Consider the following 17,495-nt stretch of genomic DNA (forward strand, 5'->3'; position numbering starts at 1 on the left):
AATTTAGGTGGTAGATGTCCCCGGTAGGTTTTCTCTATTGTGTTTCATGTATGGCTCCCATATTTGTTCAAATATTTCAATATTATTTCTTAAATTATATGTTATTTTTTCTAATGGAATACATTTATTCATTTCTATATACCATTGTTGTATTCTCAAATTATCTTCCAATTTCCAGGTTGACATAATACATTTTTTTGCTACGGCAAGAGCTATCTTAACAAATCTTTTTTGTGCACCATCCAAATCAAGTCCAAATTCTTTGTTTTTTATGTTACTTAGGAGGAAGATCTCTGTGTTTTTTGGTATATTGTTTTCTGTAATTTTATTTAATATCTTGTTTAGATCTTCCCAAAATTTTTCTACTCTCACATGTCCAGATTGCATGAATTGTTGTTCCCATTTCTTTTTTACAATGAAAACATCTGTCAGATACTGTTGGGTCCCATTTATTTAACTTTTGAGGTGTAATGTATAGCCTGTGTATCCAGTTATATTGTATCATACGTAACCTTGTATTTATTGTATTTCTCATCGTTCCAGAGCATAACTTCTCCCATGTTTCCTTCTTTATCTTTATATTTAAATCTTGTTCCCATTTTTGTTTAGTTTTACCATTTGTTTCCTCATTCTCCTTTTCTTGCAGTTTAATATACATATTTGTTATAAATCTTTTGATTATCATTGTATCTGTAATCACATATTCAAAGTTACTTCCCTCCGTTAACCTCAGACTGCTTCCTAATTTGTCCTTCAAGTAGGACTGTATCTTGAGTTATATTATATTTATCCTTCATTTGTTCAAAGGATAATAATCTATTTCCTGAAAAACAATTTTCTATTCTTTTGATCCCTTTTTTCTCCCATTCTCTAAAGGAAAGGTTATCTATTGTAAAAGGGAGTAACTGATTTTGCGTCATTATTAGTTTTGGTAATTGGTAATTTGTTTTATTCCTTTCTACATGAATCTTCTTCCAAATATTGAGCAGATGATGTAATACTGGAGAACTCCTACATAGTACCAATTTTTCATCCCATTTATATAATATGTGTTCAGGTATCTTTTCCCCTATTTTATCTAGTTCTAATCTAGTCCAATCTGGCTTTTCCCTTGTTTGATAAAAATCTGATAGGTATCTTAATTGTGCGGCTCTATAATAATTTTTAAAGTTTGGCAGTTGTAAGCCTCCTTGTTTATACCATTCTGTTAATTTATCTAGTGCTATCCTTGGTTTCCCCCCTTTCCATAAAAATTTCCTTATTATTTTCTTTAACTCCTGTTAAAGAATTTAACAGAATTTCTCTGTCAAGTGTATTCGCAATGCCTGAAATAGGTATAGTATCCTTGGGAAAATGTTCATTTTAATACAGTTTATCCTTCCTAATAGTGTTAGTGGTAAATCTTTCCAATGCTCTAAATCGCCCTGTAATTTTTTCATTACAGCTGCCATGCTAGAATTTTGTGCGTTTTTTTCCCCTAGTTCATAATATTTCTGTTTCGTCTTCATTATGTTCTTCTCCACCTTATATGTTTGTAGTGTTTCATATTTTAATTTTTTATCTGCCAATTCTCTTCTTTTAGTTGTATCTTCCTTCATTGCTAATTCTTTCATATATAATTGAGTTTATATAGATGGCCGAGATTTTTATTTATTTGTATATCTAGGTATCGGGGCCCCGATACGGGCAGGAGCAAGGGGGAGGCGGCGGCCCCAGTCCGGGCACAGGGAGAGCAGCGGCGGCCCCGGCCCCGGTCCGGGCGAAGGGTAGACGGCGGCGGCCCCGATACGGGCAGGAGCAAGGGGGAGACGGCGGCCTCGGTCGAGTGAGGCAGACGGAGGCCCCGGTCCGGGCAGGGAGTGGGAGGCGGTGGCCCCAGTCCAGGCACAGGGTGAACTGCGGCGGCCTCGGCCCCGGTCCGGGCAGTATGGACCGACCTAGGAGGGGAGGCAGGCCCCTCCAGCCCGGGTAAGAAACCTGCATAGGAGAAGGCCACTCCGATATAAAACCTACGACCCAAGGACCTCGCTGCCACGTCCCAGCTTGCTTGGCCACGGCACACGAACCATGGGTGTAAAGGGTGGGGCCAGTACTGCGCGCACTGCACTCCACCTAAAAGCTCCTTTGCGCAGGCCCGAGGACAGGTCCACGTCCTCCCCCTCCACGTCCTCCCCCTCCACGTCCTCCCCCTCCACGTCCTCCCCCTCCACGTCCTCCCCCTCCACGTCCTCCCCCTCCACGTCCTCCCCCTCCACGTCCTCCCCCTCCACGTCCTCCCCCTCCACGTCCTCCCCCTCCACGTCCTCCCCCTCCACGTCCTCCCCCTCCACGTCCTCCCCCTCCACGTCCTCCCCCTCAAAAGATGCTCACAAACTCAAGCTAGCATGCTGGAACATCAGAACCATGCTAGACAAGACTGACAGCCATCGACCTGAACGTCGGTCTGCCCTCATTGCACATGAACTCCTCAGACTTGACATCGACATAGCCGCTCTCAGTGAAGTCCGCCTGGCAGATGTAGGCAGCTTCCAAGAACGCGGCGCGGGCTACACACTCTACTGGTCTGGCAAGCCTTCGGATGAACGACGCCTATCTGGTGTAGGCTTCATGGTCAAGAGCTTCATTGCCTCCAAACTCGAAAACCTTCCGACAGGCCTCTCGGACCGAATCATGTCCATGCGACTCCCACTTCAAAACAAGCGTCACATCACCCTCATCAGTGTCTATGCTCCAACCCTCCAGGCGGAACCAGCAGAAAAGAACAAGTTCTACACCGACCTGCGCAACCTCATCCAACGTACCCCTACAGCCGACAAGGTTGTCATCCTGGGCGACTTCAACGCTCGTGTCGGCAAAGACTCAGAAACCTGGCCAGGAATCCTGGGCAAGCATGGCGTCGGCAAGTGCAACGACAATGGGCGCCTCCTGTTGGAGCTCTGCGCAGAACAGCGGCTTGTCATTACAAACACCCTTTTTCAGCAGAGGGACAGCCTTAAGACCACCTGGATGCATCCCCGATCCAAACACTGGCTCCTCCTGGACTACATCCTGGTGCGAGAAAGTGACAAACAAGATGTGCTCCACACCAGGGTCATGCCTAGCGCGGAATGCCACACTGACCACCGGCTGGTTCGCTGCAAGCTCAACCTTCACTTCAAGCCAAAGCCCAGGAACAATAAAGCCCCCAGAAAGAGGTTCAATGTTGGAAAACTGCAGTCAGAAGAAGCGAGAGGAAACTTCCAGGCAAACCTCAAAGCAAAGCTCGACGTTGCAACCCGCCTCACGGACCCGTCCCCTGAAACCCTCTGGGATCAGTTGAAGACTACCATACTGCAATCCACTGAAGAGGTACTGGGCTTCTCCTCCAGGAAAAACAAGGACTGGTTTGACGAAAACAGCCAGGAAATCCAGGAGCTGCTGGCAAAGAAGCGAGCTGCCCACCAGGCTCACCTTACAAAGTCGTCCTGTCCAGAGAAGAAACAAGCCTTCCGTCGCGCATGCAGCCATCTTCAGCGCAAACTCCGGGAGATCCAAAATGAGTGGTGGACTAGCCTCGCCAAACGAACACAGCTCAGCGCGGACATTGGCGACTTCAGGGGTTTCTACGAGGCTCTAAAGGCTGTGTACGGCCCCTCACCCCAAGTCCAAAGCCCGCTGCGCAGCTCAGACGGCAAAGTCCTCCTCAGCGACAAGATCTCCATCCTCAACCGATGGTCAGAACACTTCCAATCTCTTTTCAGTACCAACCGCTCAGTCCAAGATTCCGCCCTGCTCCAGCTCCCTCAACAGCCCCTAAGGCTAGAGCTGGATGAGGTTCCCACCCTGGATGAGACATATAAGGCAATCGAACAACTGAAAAGTGGCAAAGCAGCAGGTATGGATGGAATCCCCCCAGAAGTCTGGAAGGCTGGCGGCAAAACTCTGCATGCCAAACTGCATGAGTTTTTCAAGCTTTGTTGGGACCAAGGTAAACTGCCTCAGGATCTTCGTGTTGCCACCATCATCACCCTGTACAAAAACAAAGGCGAGAAATCAGACTGCTCAAACTACAGGGGAATCACGTTGCTCTCCATTGCAGGCAAAATCTTCGCTAGGATTCTACTAAATAGAATAATACCTAGTGTCGCTGAGAATATTCTCCCAGAATCACAGTGCGGCTTTCGCGCAAACAGAGGAACCACTGACATGGTCTTTGCCCTCAGACAGCTCCAAGAAAAGTGCAGAGAACAAAACAAAGGACTCTACATCACCTTTGTTGACCTCACCAAAGCCTTCGACACCGTGAGCAGGAAAGGGCTTTGGCAAATACTAGAGCGCATCGGATGTCCCCCAAAGTTCCTCAACATGATTATCCAACTGCACGAAAACCAACAAGGTCGGGTCAGATACAGCAATGAGCTCTCTGAACCCTTCTCCATTAACAATGGCGTGAAGCAAGGCTGTGTTCTCGCACCAACCCTCTTTTCAATCTTCTTCAGCATGATGCTGAACCAAGCCATGAAAGACCCCAACAATGAAGACGCTGTTTACATCCGGTACCGCACGGATGGCAGTCTCTTCAATCTGAGGCGCCTGCAAGCTCACACCAAGACACAAGAGAAACTTGTCCGTGAACTACTCTTTGCAGATGATGCCGCTTTAGTTGCCCATTCAGAGCCAGCTCTTCAGCGCTTGACGTCCTGCTTTGCGGAAACTGCCAAAATGTTTGGCCTGGAAGTCAGCCTGAAGAAAACTGAGGTCCTCCATCAGCCAGCTCCCCACCATGACTACCAGCCCCCCCACATCTCCATCGGGCACACAAAACTCAAAACGGTCAACCAGTTTACCTATCTCGGCTGCACCATTTCATCAGATGCAAGGATCGACAATGAGATAGACAACAGACTCGCCAAGGCAAATAGCGCCTTTGGAAGACTGCACAAAAGAGTCTGGAAAAACAACCAACTGAAAAACCTCACAAAGATAAGCGTATACAGAGCCGTTGTCATACCCACACTCCTGTTCGGCTCCGAATCATGGGTCCTCTACCGGCACCACCTACGGCTCCTAGAACGCTTCCACCAGCGTTGTCTCCGCTCCATCCTCAACATCCATTGGAGCGCTCACACCCCTAACATCGAGGTACTCGAGATGGCAGAGGTCGACAGCATCGAGTCCACGCTGCTGAAGATCCAGCTGCGCTGGATGGGTCACGTCTCCAGAATGGAGGACCATCGCCTTCCCAAGATCGTATTATATGGCGAGCTCTCCACTGGCCACCGTGACAGAGGTGCACCAAAGAAAAGGTACAAGGACTGCCTAAAGAAATCTCTTGGTGCCTGCCACATTGACCACCGCCAGTGGGCTGATAACGCCTCAAACCGTGCATCTTGGCGCCTCACAGTTTGGCGGGCAGCAGCCTCCTTTGAAGAAGACCGCAGAGCCCACCTCACTGACAAAAGGCAAAGGAGGAAAAACCCAACACCCAACCCCAACCAACCAATTTTCCCTTGCAACCGCTGCAATCGTGTCTGCCTGTCCCGCATCGGACTGGTCAGCCACAAACGAGCCTGCAGCTGACGTGGACTTTTTACCCCCTCCATAAATCTTCGTCCGCGAAGCCAAGCCAAAGATATCTAGGTATCTTATTGCTTGCATTTGCCATCTGAATGGTGATTCCTTCTTAAATTTTGAGAAATCCGCATTATTCATTGGCATTGCTTCACTTTTATTTACGTTAATCTTGTAACCCGACACTTCTCCATATTCCTTCAATTTCTTATATAATTCTTTTATTGATAGTTCTGGTTCTGTAAGTATACTATAACATCATCCACAAATAAACTGATTTTATATTCCTTGTCTTTTATTTTTATCCCTTTTATTTTATTTTCTGTTCTTATCAATTCTGCTAGTGGTTCTACAGCTAACGCGAACAATAAGGGTGATAGTGGGCATCCTTGCCTTGTTGATCTGCTTAATTTAAATTGCTTTGATATATATCCATTTACTGTCACTTTCGCCAATGGCCCCTTATATAATGCTTTAATCCAATTAATATACTTCTCTGGTAAACTGAATTTTTGCAATACTTTGAATAAATAATTCCATTCTACTCTGTCAAAGGCCTTCTCTGCGTCTAAAGCAACTGCTACTGTTGGCGCTTTACTCCCCTCTACTGCATGAATTAAGTTAATAAATTTACAAATATTGTCTGTTGTCCGTCTTTTTTTAATAAATCCAGTTTGGTCTAGATTTACCATTTTAGGTACATAATCTGCTAATCTGTTTGCTAATAGTTTAGCTATTATCTTATAATCTGTGTTAAGTAATGATATTGGTCTATATGACGCTGGTGCGAGTGGATCTTTCCCTTGCTTTGGTATTACTGTAATTATTGCTGTTTTACATGAATCTGGTAAGCTTTGTGTTTTGTCAATCTGGTTGATTACTTCCAGGAGGGGAGGAATTAATAAATCTTTAAATGTTTTATAGAATTCTATTGGGAATCCATCCTCTCCTGGTGTTTTATTATTTGGTAGTTTTTTTATTATCTCTTTTATTTCTACTATTTCAAATGGTTCTGTTAATTTATTTTGTTCCTCTATTTTTGTAATTTTGGTAATTCAATTTTAGTTAAAAATTCATCTATTTTGCCTTCTTTCCCTTAGTTTTCAGTTTGGTATAATTGTTCATAGAATTCTCTAAAGTTTTCATTAATCTCCGTTGGATTATATGTGATTTGTTTGTCTTTTTTTCCTTGATGCCAATACCATTTTCTTAGCTTGTTCTGTCTTAAGCTGCCATGCTAGAATTTTGTGCGTTTTTTTCCCCTAGTTCATAATATTTCTGTTTCGTCTTCATTATGTTCTTCTCCACCTTATATGTTTGTAGTGTTTCATATTTTATTTTTTTATCTGCCAATTCTCTTCTTTTAGTTGTATCTTCCTTCATTGCTAATTCTTTTTCTATATTTACTATTTCCCTTTCCAACTGTTCTGTTTCCTGATTGTAGTCCTTCTTCATCTTGGTTACATAACTTATTATTTGCCCTCTAATGAACGCTTTCATTGCATCCCATAGTATAAACTTATCTTTCACTGATTCCGTATTTATTTCAAAGTACATTTTAATTTGTCTTTCAATGAATTCTCTAAAATCCTGCCTTTTAAGTAGCATGGAGTTTAATCTCCATCTATACATTCTTGGAGGGATGTCCTCTAACTCTATTGTCAATATCAAGGGTGAATGGTCCGATAATATTCTAGCTTTATATTCTGTTTTTCTTACTCTATCTTGCATATGAGCTGATAACAGAAATAGGTCTATTCTTGAGTATATTTTATGTCTACCCGAATAATATGAATATTCCTTTTCCTTTGGGTGTTGTTTCCTCCATATATCCAAAAGTTGCATTTCTTGCATCGATTTAATTATAAATTTGGTTACTTTATTCTTTCTGTTAATTTTTTTCCCAGTTTTATCCATATTTGAATCCAAATTAAGGTTGAAATCCCCTCCTATTAATATGTTCCCTTGCGTATCTGCTATCTTCAAAAAATATCTTGCATAAACTTTTGATCTTCTTCGTTAGGTGAATATACATTGAGTAGATTCCAAAACTCCAAATATATCTGACATTTTATCATTACATAACTCCCTGCTGGATCTATTATTTCCTCTTCTATTTTAATTGGTACATTTTTACTGATTAATATAGCTACTCCTCTTGCTTTTGAATTATACGACGCTGCTGTTACATGTCCTACCCAATCTCTCTTTAATTTCTTATGCTCCAATTCAGTTAAATGTGTTTCTTGCACAAATGCTATATCAATTTTTTCTTTTTTCAGTAAATTTAGCAGTTTCTTCCTTTTGATTTGGTTATGTATTCCGTTAATACTTAAAGTCATATAGTTCAATGTAGCCATTTCATACTTTGTTTATCTTCCCTTTCCGTTTCTCCATCATCACCTTTCCTTCTTATCCATTTCTGCTTTCTTGTTTTGAACACTTTATAAGACAACATTTCTAAAACATCAAACATTTTCCTTATTCTCCTATTTAAAACTTCTTTAACCCCATTCTCCCCTCCCCCTCCTGAGTTGCCCTTTATCCCTTGCCGGGCAACCACATCTCCCCTCTCCATTTGGATTTGCAAATTCACTTGCAAGCATCAACTGATTTTGCAGTGACCGTAACTCTTCCCCACCCAGCCCCCCCCCCGGAAAAGATTTCAATTTTCATATATAACAAAGGTCACTCTTTTAATTCCCTCCTTATTCCCTCTATTCCCTTTCATTCCCTTATTAATTCTTATCTATACTCTATATATTTTCCTCTAAATACGGATACACTCATGTACACACATATATACATACACATATATATATATATATATATATATATATATATATATACCCATATACACACATACATATAGTTCGTGGTCATTTTTACTCTGTAGTTGTTCTGCAAATTTTCGTGCTTCCTCTGGATCCGAGAATAGTCTGTTTTGTTGCCCTGGGTACTTTAACATAAATTTATATCCTTTTTTCCATAGGATCGTTTTTGCTGTATTGAACTCCTTCCTCTTCTTCAGGAGTTCAAAACTTATGTCTGGATAGAAAAAATTTTTTTGACCAGTGGCTTTTTGTCTTCTCTTATTTTCTTCATTGCTTTCTCCAGTATATTTTCTCTTGTTGTATATCTTAAGAATTTTACTAAAATGGATCTTGGTTTTTGCTGCGGTTGTGGTTTCGGAACTAGTGTTCTATGTGCCCTCTCTATTTCCATTTCTTCCTGTAATTCTGGTCTTCCTAGGACCCTGGGAATCCAATCTTTTATAAATTCTCTCATATTCTTGCCTTCTTCATCTTCCTTAAGGCCCACTATCTTTATATTATTTCTTCTATTATAGTTTTCCATTATATCTATCTTCTGAGCTAACAGCTCATATGCCTCTTTAACTTTTTTATTAGATTCTTCTAATTTCTCTTTTAAGTCCTCTACTTCCATTTCTACGATTATTTCTCGTTCTTCCACATTGTCCACTCTTTTTCCTATCTCTGATATGACCATCTCTATTTTATTTATTTTTTCTTCTGCACACTTAATTCTTCTTTTTATTTCATTAAATTCTTGTAATTGCCATTCTTTCACTGATTCCATATATTCTTTAAAAAAAGATATATCCCTTGTCCTGCCTTTCTCTTCTTCTTCCATTTTTCTATGTTCTTCTTCTTCTTCCTCTGGGTTGGCCATCTGTTGTTTCCTTGTTTTCTTTTTGCTCTCTTCTTTCTTGTTGTCGTTATTTTCTATGTTCTGCTCCTGTTGCTGTGTTGCAGCTGCCACTCTCAGCTGTGGAGATCGACTTCGCAGCTGGTCCCCCCTCCCGTCAGTGTGTTTTTTTTCATGCGCGGTTGTGCATTTTTACTCGGCTCCGCGAGCCATTTTTGTAGTCCCGAGCTCGGGACTTCCACTGACCTGAGGGAGCGGGCTTCTCTCTCCGCGGCGGGCCTCCTCGGACAGGTAAAGCCTTCACCTTCTTCTTCCGACGTTCTTCCATCTTCTCTTCTTCCCGTTGTTTTCGACTTTTCTCTCTTCGCTGCCATTTTCTTCTCACCTTTATTTTTACTTTGTTTTAATTTTTACTCTTGTACCTTCGTGTTTTGTGCATTTTTTTTCAACTTTTCCGGAGAGGGCTGGAATTCCCTGACCGGCCACTACTCCATCACGTGACTTCTCGGTTCCTCTCCTCTAGTTGCCAACAGCCTGCCGCCTGTGCGTTCCTCTGCCCCAGATCCCCTTGCCGGCTCGCTACCACGGTCACCATCCCCTCTGCTTCTCTTCTGCAACCCTCATGGCTGCTGCTGAACTTAGGCTCAGACCCCACGTAGCTGAAAATTTTTTAAATTAAAACCACCGTTGGCTCCATAAACAGGTAATTTAAGCTTGTATGGATCTGACGGCAGTCGGACCTGCTCGTCGGACCCCATGGGAGCACGGTGTATCCTCTCCCCGCTCTTCGTGGGTCCACATTAGTGGCACATTGCCGTTACAGCAGCTCCAGCAGCGCTGTCACTTTTCACACTTCGCTTCAAGAAAATTGACTTGCACTGATGAAAAATAAATACATTAGGGCACTCATTTCTAGCTACATATTTTTTTTCTGTTTTAGTAATTCATCTTTACTTATACAAAACGGGTGCAGGCTGGACTCAACCTTGCACATTTCAGTTCCATTGACATTTCCCCAGTGCAAAAGCTTCACTCTCCAGAAAGCATGCGTTTAAAGTGAGGGGAGGTTTGCGGGAGATGTGTGAGGTGCAAGGGCAGCGTGGATGGCCAAGCAGTTAGCACAATGCCATTAGAGCGTTCGAATCCCGCACTGCCTGTAAGGAGTGTGTCTAAGCGGGTTTCCTCTGGGTGCTCTGGTTTCCTCCCACCCTTCAAAACTTACCGGGGTCATAGGTTAATTGGGCAGCAAGGGCTGGTGGGTCGGAAGGGCCTGTATGGCTACATTTATAAATTGAAAAATTGAAAATATTTTAGAGCATAGAAAGTGCCTGGAATAGACTGCCAGGTGTTGTGGTAGAGCAGATACAATATTAACACGCAAGAGGCTTCACCATGGTCACATGAATATGAAGGGGATGGAGGGATGTCTATAAAGTGCAAGTGGCAGAGTCTCAGTTTGATTGACACAGATATACGAGTCGAAGGTCCTGTTCCTGTGCTGGCCTCTTCTATTGGCTTTCTAATGCTTTAATCTCCACGGCTTGGTACCCACGCGACACTTCTGTTTGCAGCTTACTCTGTGTATTTGCACACAATTAAACAAAAGAGAACCTTCCCCGTCCCCTATTTGAAATCATTTCTTCACCACACTTCTCTCAGAGTCACTGCAGCCCGTTTCTCTTCTCTAATGGTCCATGTTGTTGTCCGACCTCTTGCCCAATTGGGTTTCATTCTCGAATAATGGAAAATGGAGTTCCCTTTGAAAGGACAACGAGGAGTCAATCAACAACTGTGTGATTAATTTTCACCCTATCTCTGTCAACTTCCTACCTTTTTCCTACTTAGGCAGCCCCAAATTTCCATCTTCTCTCCAATGCAGTTCCAACAATCCTACCTATTTATCTTCCCATTTAATTCCCCCAAAAATCCATCTACTGATCATATTTCTCTACACTCCATGCATCATCTTAATTCCTGTTCCCCAGGCATCGCTTGCTTCCTTGCCCCTACTACCCTCATCCACCAGAGCCTGCAATACCTACATTGGACGGAGGTCAAGTTCACCGCACTCAATGAAGAAACACAAGAACTGACATCTGACATCTCCCCTACACTTTTCTTCACTTATCTTAAACTCTGGTATTGGCCATTGCTGCCCTGGGAAAAGGGCGCTTGCTGTCCACCCTGTTGATGCCTCTCATAATCTTACATGCCTCTTTTAATTCATTTCTCACCTTCTGTTGCTCCAATGAGAAAACTCCAAGCTCACACAACTGTTCCTCATAAGACATTCCCCAAACCAGGCTGCATCCTGGTAAATCTTCTCTGCACCCTTCCACATCCTTCCTATATGAAGTATCCAGAACTGAACACAATATTCTAAGCATGGACTCACCAGTTTTCCAGGGCTACAACATTACCTTGCGGCTCTTGACCTCCGCCCCCCAATAATGATCACCATTCTTAACTACCCTATCAACCTATGAGCAATCTTGCAGGATCAATGGACACCAAAATCTCTCTATTGCTGCATTCCGTTAAGAAGCCTGCCATTAACCACATACTCCAAATTTAACTTCCAAAATACATCACCTCACACTTACCTGGATTGAACTCCATCCGTCACTTTTCCACTCAACGCTGCATCCTGTTAATGTGTATTTTGTGTAATCTATGACAATCTTCTATACCGGTCATTCTCAACAGGGGGCCACAGTACATTTAAGCAAAAGCCTTGTTTTCACTCAGGTAACATAAATAGTTTTATGATTTTTATGCTGACGGTAGGTGAGAAGTCTGGAAGAAATCAAAACTTGTCTGCTTCACAGAGAAAGGGGCCCATAAACTTTCAGCTGAATCTTGGGGGGAGGGTGGGAGGTGGCCATAGCTGAAAAAAGTAGAGAATGTCTAGTCTACCCTTCCAACTTTCATCTCATCTGCAAACTTACTGACCCTCCCCCACACTTCTTCACCTAAGTCATTTATAAGCCGTTTCCAGTCAGTGCCCGTCGCTGATTGCTCAAGATGGACCTTTTAATTTTCATTTTTTGTTTCAATTTCTACAGAAATGGAACTGTCAAATCTTCCAAGTAATCATCATCCATTTCACATCTACAGTAAAACCCCTGTTATCTGGAATTCAAGCAAACAGCAGCCTCAAGCAACTGGCAAAAAAAATCTCAGAAAATAAATAGGTTAAAAAATTATGAAAGTTTAAAATTGGCACACCTTGCTGATAGTTTACCAATCCATGCAACAGGCAATCTCAAGAAACAGGAAAATCCACTTATCCAGCATCTACCGATCCCCATAACTACTGGATACCAGGGGTTTTACTGTAATATCAAATAAAATATTGCAGGGAAAATAATATGAAATGGAAAATAAAACATACTTACATCCTTTAGATTACTACCCCTAGAACGAGAAAAAAGGAACGAGATTAATGTTTTTGACACATTCTGTACATGAACTTTAACAGCATTCCTGTTAAATTATCACCCGAGGATTCAGCATCACCAATTTGCCATGGATTAACAGTCCCTGAATAGCCCACAGTGAGATCCAAAAAGAAACAGATCAAGTCCTACAGGGTGGCACAGTTAGTGGAGTAGTTACCGGATCACTGATACAGCGCCAGCGACCCGCGTTCGAACCCGGAGCTGTCTGTAATGAGTTTGCACATTCTTGGGCACTCCACTTTCCTCCCACCATTCAAAACGTACCGGGGTGTAGGTCAATTGGGTGTAATTGGATGGCGCAGGCTCGTGGGCCGAAAGAACCTGTTACTGTGCTGTATAGCTGTCCAAATTTAAATACTAGCCCAAATAATGCAAATGTCAGGTTTGAATTCCTGAGGAAGGTTGGTGATTAACAGTTGCTGCTTGTAATGTGAAAACCCATCAACGTGCCCATCATCAAGAAGTAAGAATGGAATTGAGATATCACAAATTACTTTGAGTCTCTGCATAAATTTGCAATTTACCTTGTTGAGAAAAAGCACTTAGGCACAAGCAAATTACAGCTGGATATCTGTAGTAAATGCAGAAAATGTTGAAAATATGCAGTACCTTAGATAGTGTCTGTGAAGAGAGAAGTTAACCTTCCAAACTTCTGACATTTCATCAGACTGGGGAAAATGTTGCAGCCATGTGGGGAGCTGGGGTATGCAAGACATGAATAAGGCCAGAGGTGAGTGTGGCACTGAGAGGGGGTGGGGGAGGCAGTTGGGTGTATTGCTGCAGAAGAACATACAAACTTTTTCCAAGATGTTGAAGGTCCTGATGTGTACAAAAGTAGACTGGGCCTGATCAGATATATCCAAGGACACAGTGGGGAGCTGGAGAGGAAACTGTAAGTGCCCTGGCTGAGACTTTTGAGTTATCATTAAGTACAGGTGAGGTGCCAGAAGACTGAAGGGTAGAAAATGTTGTGCCTCTGTACAAGAAAGGGTGTAGAGGAAAACTTGGGAACTTGAGATTATATCTGGAGCAATCCATGCTGCCAGCTACTGTTATGAGACCAGAAGACTTCAAAACCCAGCAGCAATAGATATTTTCCAAGACAAATGGTTTCTTCAACAAAAGTTGCTTTTAATTTTCTTTAACATGAAAACAGAATCACACTTTAACTTATTACTATTAACTTAACTAACCTAACTTAACCCTCTTCTAATTCTAAGCGCACGTGTGTGCAAAAGTTCTTTAGTTCACTGGTTGCAGGCAATTCTTATACTGTGCACAGAATTTAACATTTGTGAATTTCACCAGACTTTGGTGCTAGAGAGGTAAATGGTTATCACTCAGGAAGGTTCTTGTCGGTTTTCAGAGAGAGATTTGTTATTTGATGGACACCCACAACTGATTTCTTGTAACCAGCCACTTCAGTGTCTTGCCGAAGAAAATTTCCCCATCAGGGTATTCCAGATGATAGCCTCTTTCTTTCAGGTCACCACAGAGTTCCTTTTTCTTTCTCTTATTTATTAGGCAGCCAGTCCTCTCCTCTTGCATAAACCATAAGGGCTTTAACCAGGCTGAACTAATCACTCACAACCCATCACCCGTCTTCCACATGGGGTTTTCCACAAGCTAGCCAGCTTGTCCTGTTCCAGTCCCAGTTGCTGCTGCTGACTTTAAAACTGCAGAACTGATCTCTGTCTCTCTCAAGGAGAAAGCTTGTTTTATTCGCTCTGCTTGCAAAACAGTTGCCCTGATACCATTTTTCCATTGTTACTATGTCCTGGTGAAACCTTTCACCATATCCATCACTAGACTTTGTTAATGCCAGGCCTTCAAGAGTGTTACAGGACTTTGGGGTTTCAGGTATATAATCTACCCATGTTGCCTTTATAGAACTAAGGTTGAATACAAGTGCTGGGAAATCGTGTTGAAATTATGCAAAACAATGAAATATTTAAATTTTTTAAAATTTAGAAATACAGCACATTAACAGGCCCTTTCAGCTCACGCTGTCCAATTACACCCAATTAACCTACAACCCCTGTACATTTTGAAGGGTGGATGGAAACTGAAGCACCCAAAGGAAAACCATAAAAACTCCTTACAGACAGCTCCGGATTCCAACTCGGGTCGATGGTGTTATTCTCCAGGGAGAATATTATAAATATTATAAAGATGTAAACGGTACAGAAGGGGTTGTCAACTTTGTTGCCATGTTTAGGGAAATTGAGCTGTAATGAGAGGCCTGGCCAGATTTCCTAAGTGAAGCTACGAGGGTCTGTAAAATCATGAGGGGGCATAGACAAGGCAAACAGTGACAAGGGAGCCCATAACCATAAGAGTGGGGTGTGGGATTTAGAAGAAGGGACAGCTCTTCACTCAGAGGGTGTTGGGCTCTTCACTCAGAGGGTGTTGGGCTCTTCACTCAGAGGGTGTTGGGCTCTTCACTCAGAGGGTGTTGGGCTCTTCACTCAGAGGGTGTTGGGCTCTTCACTCAGAGGGTGTTGGGCTCTTCACTCAGAGGGTGTTGGGCACCTGACAGACAACGTGGTAGCGGCGGGGGTAGTAGCTTCCTTTAACATAAACATGGTTGGGAGGGAATAGGGCCTAATGCAGGCAAGTGGGGCTAAAACAGGAGGGCAGGACCCTGATCTCTGGCTGTGATCAGCACTGACATTCTCTCGGCTGGCACCGGGGACCCCGCCTCAGCAACAGGCCAAAGCCGCACTCACCAGCAGTTCAGCTTTCTGACCGTGTCCAGGTCCGAGGCCTTCGCCCGCGACAACACCAGGTTCCTGCTCAGAGACATCGCGGAACAACCCCGCGGGGCCCGGCCGCCTGTGGCCATGGTAACGGCAGCCTGGGCACTCCGGGGAAGGCATTCAGCGCGGACCGGCTGCAGCCGCGGCACCAGGAGCCGGCGCACTCGGGGAAGACTTTCAGCGCGGACCACCTTACAGCCATGACAATAGCAGGGAGTGTATCAGAGGAAACAATGAGTGCAGAACCGGCTGCAGTCATGGCAACAGTGGGGAGTATATGGGGGAAGACATTCAGCACGAACTGGCTTGTCGTCATGGCCACATTGGGGAGTATTTGGAGGAAGACATTCAGCACGGACCAGTTTGTAGTCATGGCAACCGTGGTGATTGTATTGGGGAAGACATTCCACGCGGACTGGCAACATTGGGGTGTGTACTGGGAAAGACATTCATTGCGGACCGGTCTGAGGAGGTGTCATACGGAGGAGTGCGGTAGAAGAGGGACCTGGGAATACAGATACATAATTCCCTGAAAGTGGTGTCACAGGTGGACAGTGATGTCAAGAGAGCTTTTGGGGATATTGGCCTTCCTAAATCAAAGTATTGGTGTTCTGGTGAAGTTGTACAGGACATTGGTGTGGGGTGTGCAGTTTTGGTCATTTAAAGGAAAACTATAAACTAGACAAAGAGTACAGTGAAGATTTACTAGGATGTTGGATGGACTTCAGGAACTGAGTTACAGGGAAAGGTTGAACACATTAAGACTTTATTCCCTGAAGCGTAGAATGAGCGGAGATTTGATGGAGATGTACAAAATTATGATGGGTAGAGACTTTTTCTACTGAAGTTGGAAGAGATAAAAACTAGAGGGCATGGATTAAGGGTGAAAGGGGAAAAATTTAACATAGCATATTACAGCAAAGTACAGGCCCGTCGGCTCACGACGTTGTGCCAGCCTATATAAACTTCAAAAAAACTAAACCTTCCCAACCTCGTAGCCCTTTATTTTTCTTTCATGCTTGTTCCTGTCCAAGAGTCTTTTAAATGGCCCTATTGTTTCAGCCTCCGCCACCACCCCTGGAAATGCATTCCAGGCACCCACTACACGCTGTGTAAAAAAATTCCTGACGTCTCCCCTGAACTTTCCTCTCTTCACTCAGAACAGATGTCCTCTGGTATTTTCTATTCTTGCCCAGGGAAAAAAAGTCCCTCTCTTAATCTTGTAAACTTCAATTAAGCCACCTTTTTATCCTTCTTCGCTCAAATTGGAATTGCCCTCTCTCTGTTAACCTTGCTTCATAAGGCACATTCTCCAATCCTGATAAATCTCCTCTGCACCCTCTCCACAGTTTCCACATCCTTCCTGAGGTGATGTGACCAGAACTGAACACAATATTCTAAGTGTGGTCAAACCAGAATTTTATAGAGCTGCAACATTACCTCACAACTCAAACTCAATCCCCCGACTAATGAAGCCCAGCATTCCATAGGCCTTCTTAACTACCCTATCAACCAACGCGGCAACCTTGCGAGATCTATGGATTTGGACCCCAAGGTCCCTCTGTTCTTCCACACTGTTAAGAATTCTGCTATTAACTATGTACTCTGCCTTCACACTTATCTGGATTGAACTCCATCTTCTACTTTTCTGCCAACTTTGCATTCTGTTTATATCCTGTTCTTTTCTTTGGCTTGGCTTCACGGACGAAGATTTATGGAGGGGTAATGTCCACGTCAGCTGCAGGCTCGTTTGTGGCTGACAAGTCCTACAACAAACTATACACCACAACACCTCCAAACTTCATGTCATCTGCAAACTTACTGACCCATCCCTCTACTTTGTTTGGGTCATTTTATAAAAGTCACAAAGAGCAGGGGTCCCAGAACAGGTCCCTGTGGAACCCCACATCATTGAACTTCCACCCATTACTACCTTCTATTTTCTGCAGGCACTCAGCCAAGGATCCCACGCTTCATGACTTTCTGAATGAGCACCATGGGGGACCTTGTTAAATGCTTTACTAAATCCATATACAGGTATCTTTGTGAGTTTGGT

The 17,495-nt window shown here is 43.4% G+C and overlaps 1 protein-coding gene and 1 long non-coding RNA gene across 6 annotated transcripts in view; one reads left to right on the plus strand and one right to left on the minus strand.

The window, feature by feature from the left end:
- The window catches only part of cfap410 (cilia and flagella associated protein 410), a 36,070-nt gene extending 20,463 nt beyond the window's left edge, over positions 1 to 15,607 (minus strand). The window contains exons 1-3 of one of the 5 annotated variants that reach the window (XR_011354318.1): positions 15,410 to 15,475; positions 12,618 to 12,636; positions 10,865 to 10,976 (exon numbers count right to left, since the gene is read on the minus strand). Coding sequence is in view for 2 of the 5 variants with exons in the window: in XM_069927548.1 (XP_069783649.1) it covers positions 12,618 to 12,636; positions 15,410 to 15,525 (135 nt within the window). In the remaining 3 variants the exon portion in view is untranslated. Of the gene's footprint in view, positions 1 to 10,864; positions 10,977 to 12,617; positions 12,637 to 15,409 lie in introns of all 5 variants that reach the window. The other 4 variants (XR_011354317.1, XR_011354319.1, XM_069927548.1 and 1 more) reach the window with 4 other exon arrangements.
- LOC138758528 (uncharacterized) overlaps positions 15,548 to 17,495 on the plus strand; it is a 48,316-nt gene continuing 46,368 nt past the window's right edge. The window contains exon 1 of the long non-coding RNA XR_011354323.1: positions 15,548 to 15,868. This is a non-coding gene — a long non-coding RNA (uncharacterized lncRNA). The remainder of the gene's footprint in view (positions 15,869 to 17,495) is intronic.

Source organism: Narcine bancroftii, chromosome 3 (assembly GCF_036971445.1).
Source record: "Narcine bancroftii isolate sNarBan1 chromosome 3, sNarBan1.hap1, whole genome shotgun sequence".
NCBI classification, from domain to species: domain Eukaryota; kingdom Metazoa; phylum Chordata; class Chondrichthyes; order Torpediniformes; family Narcinidae; genus Narcine; species Narcine bancroftii.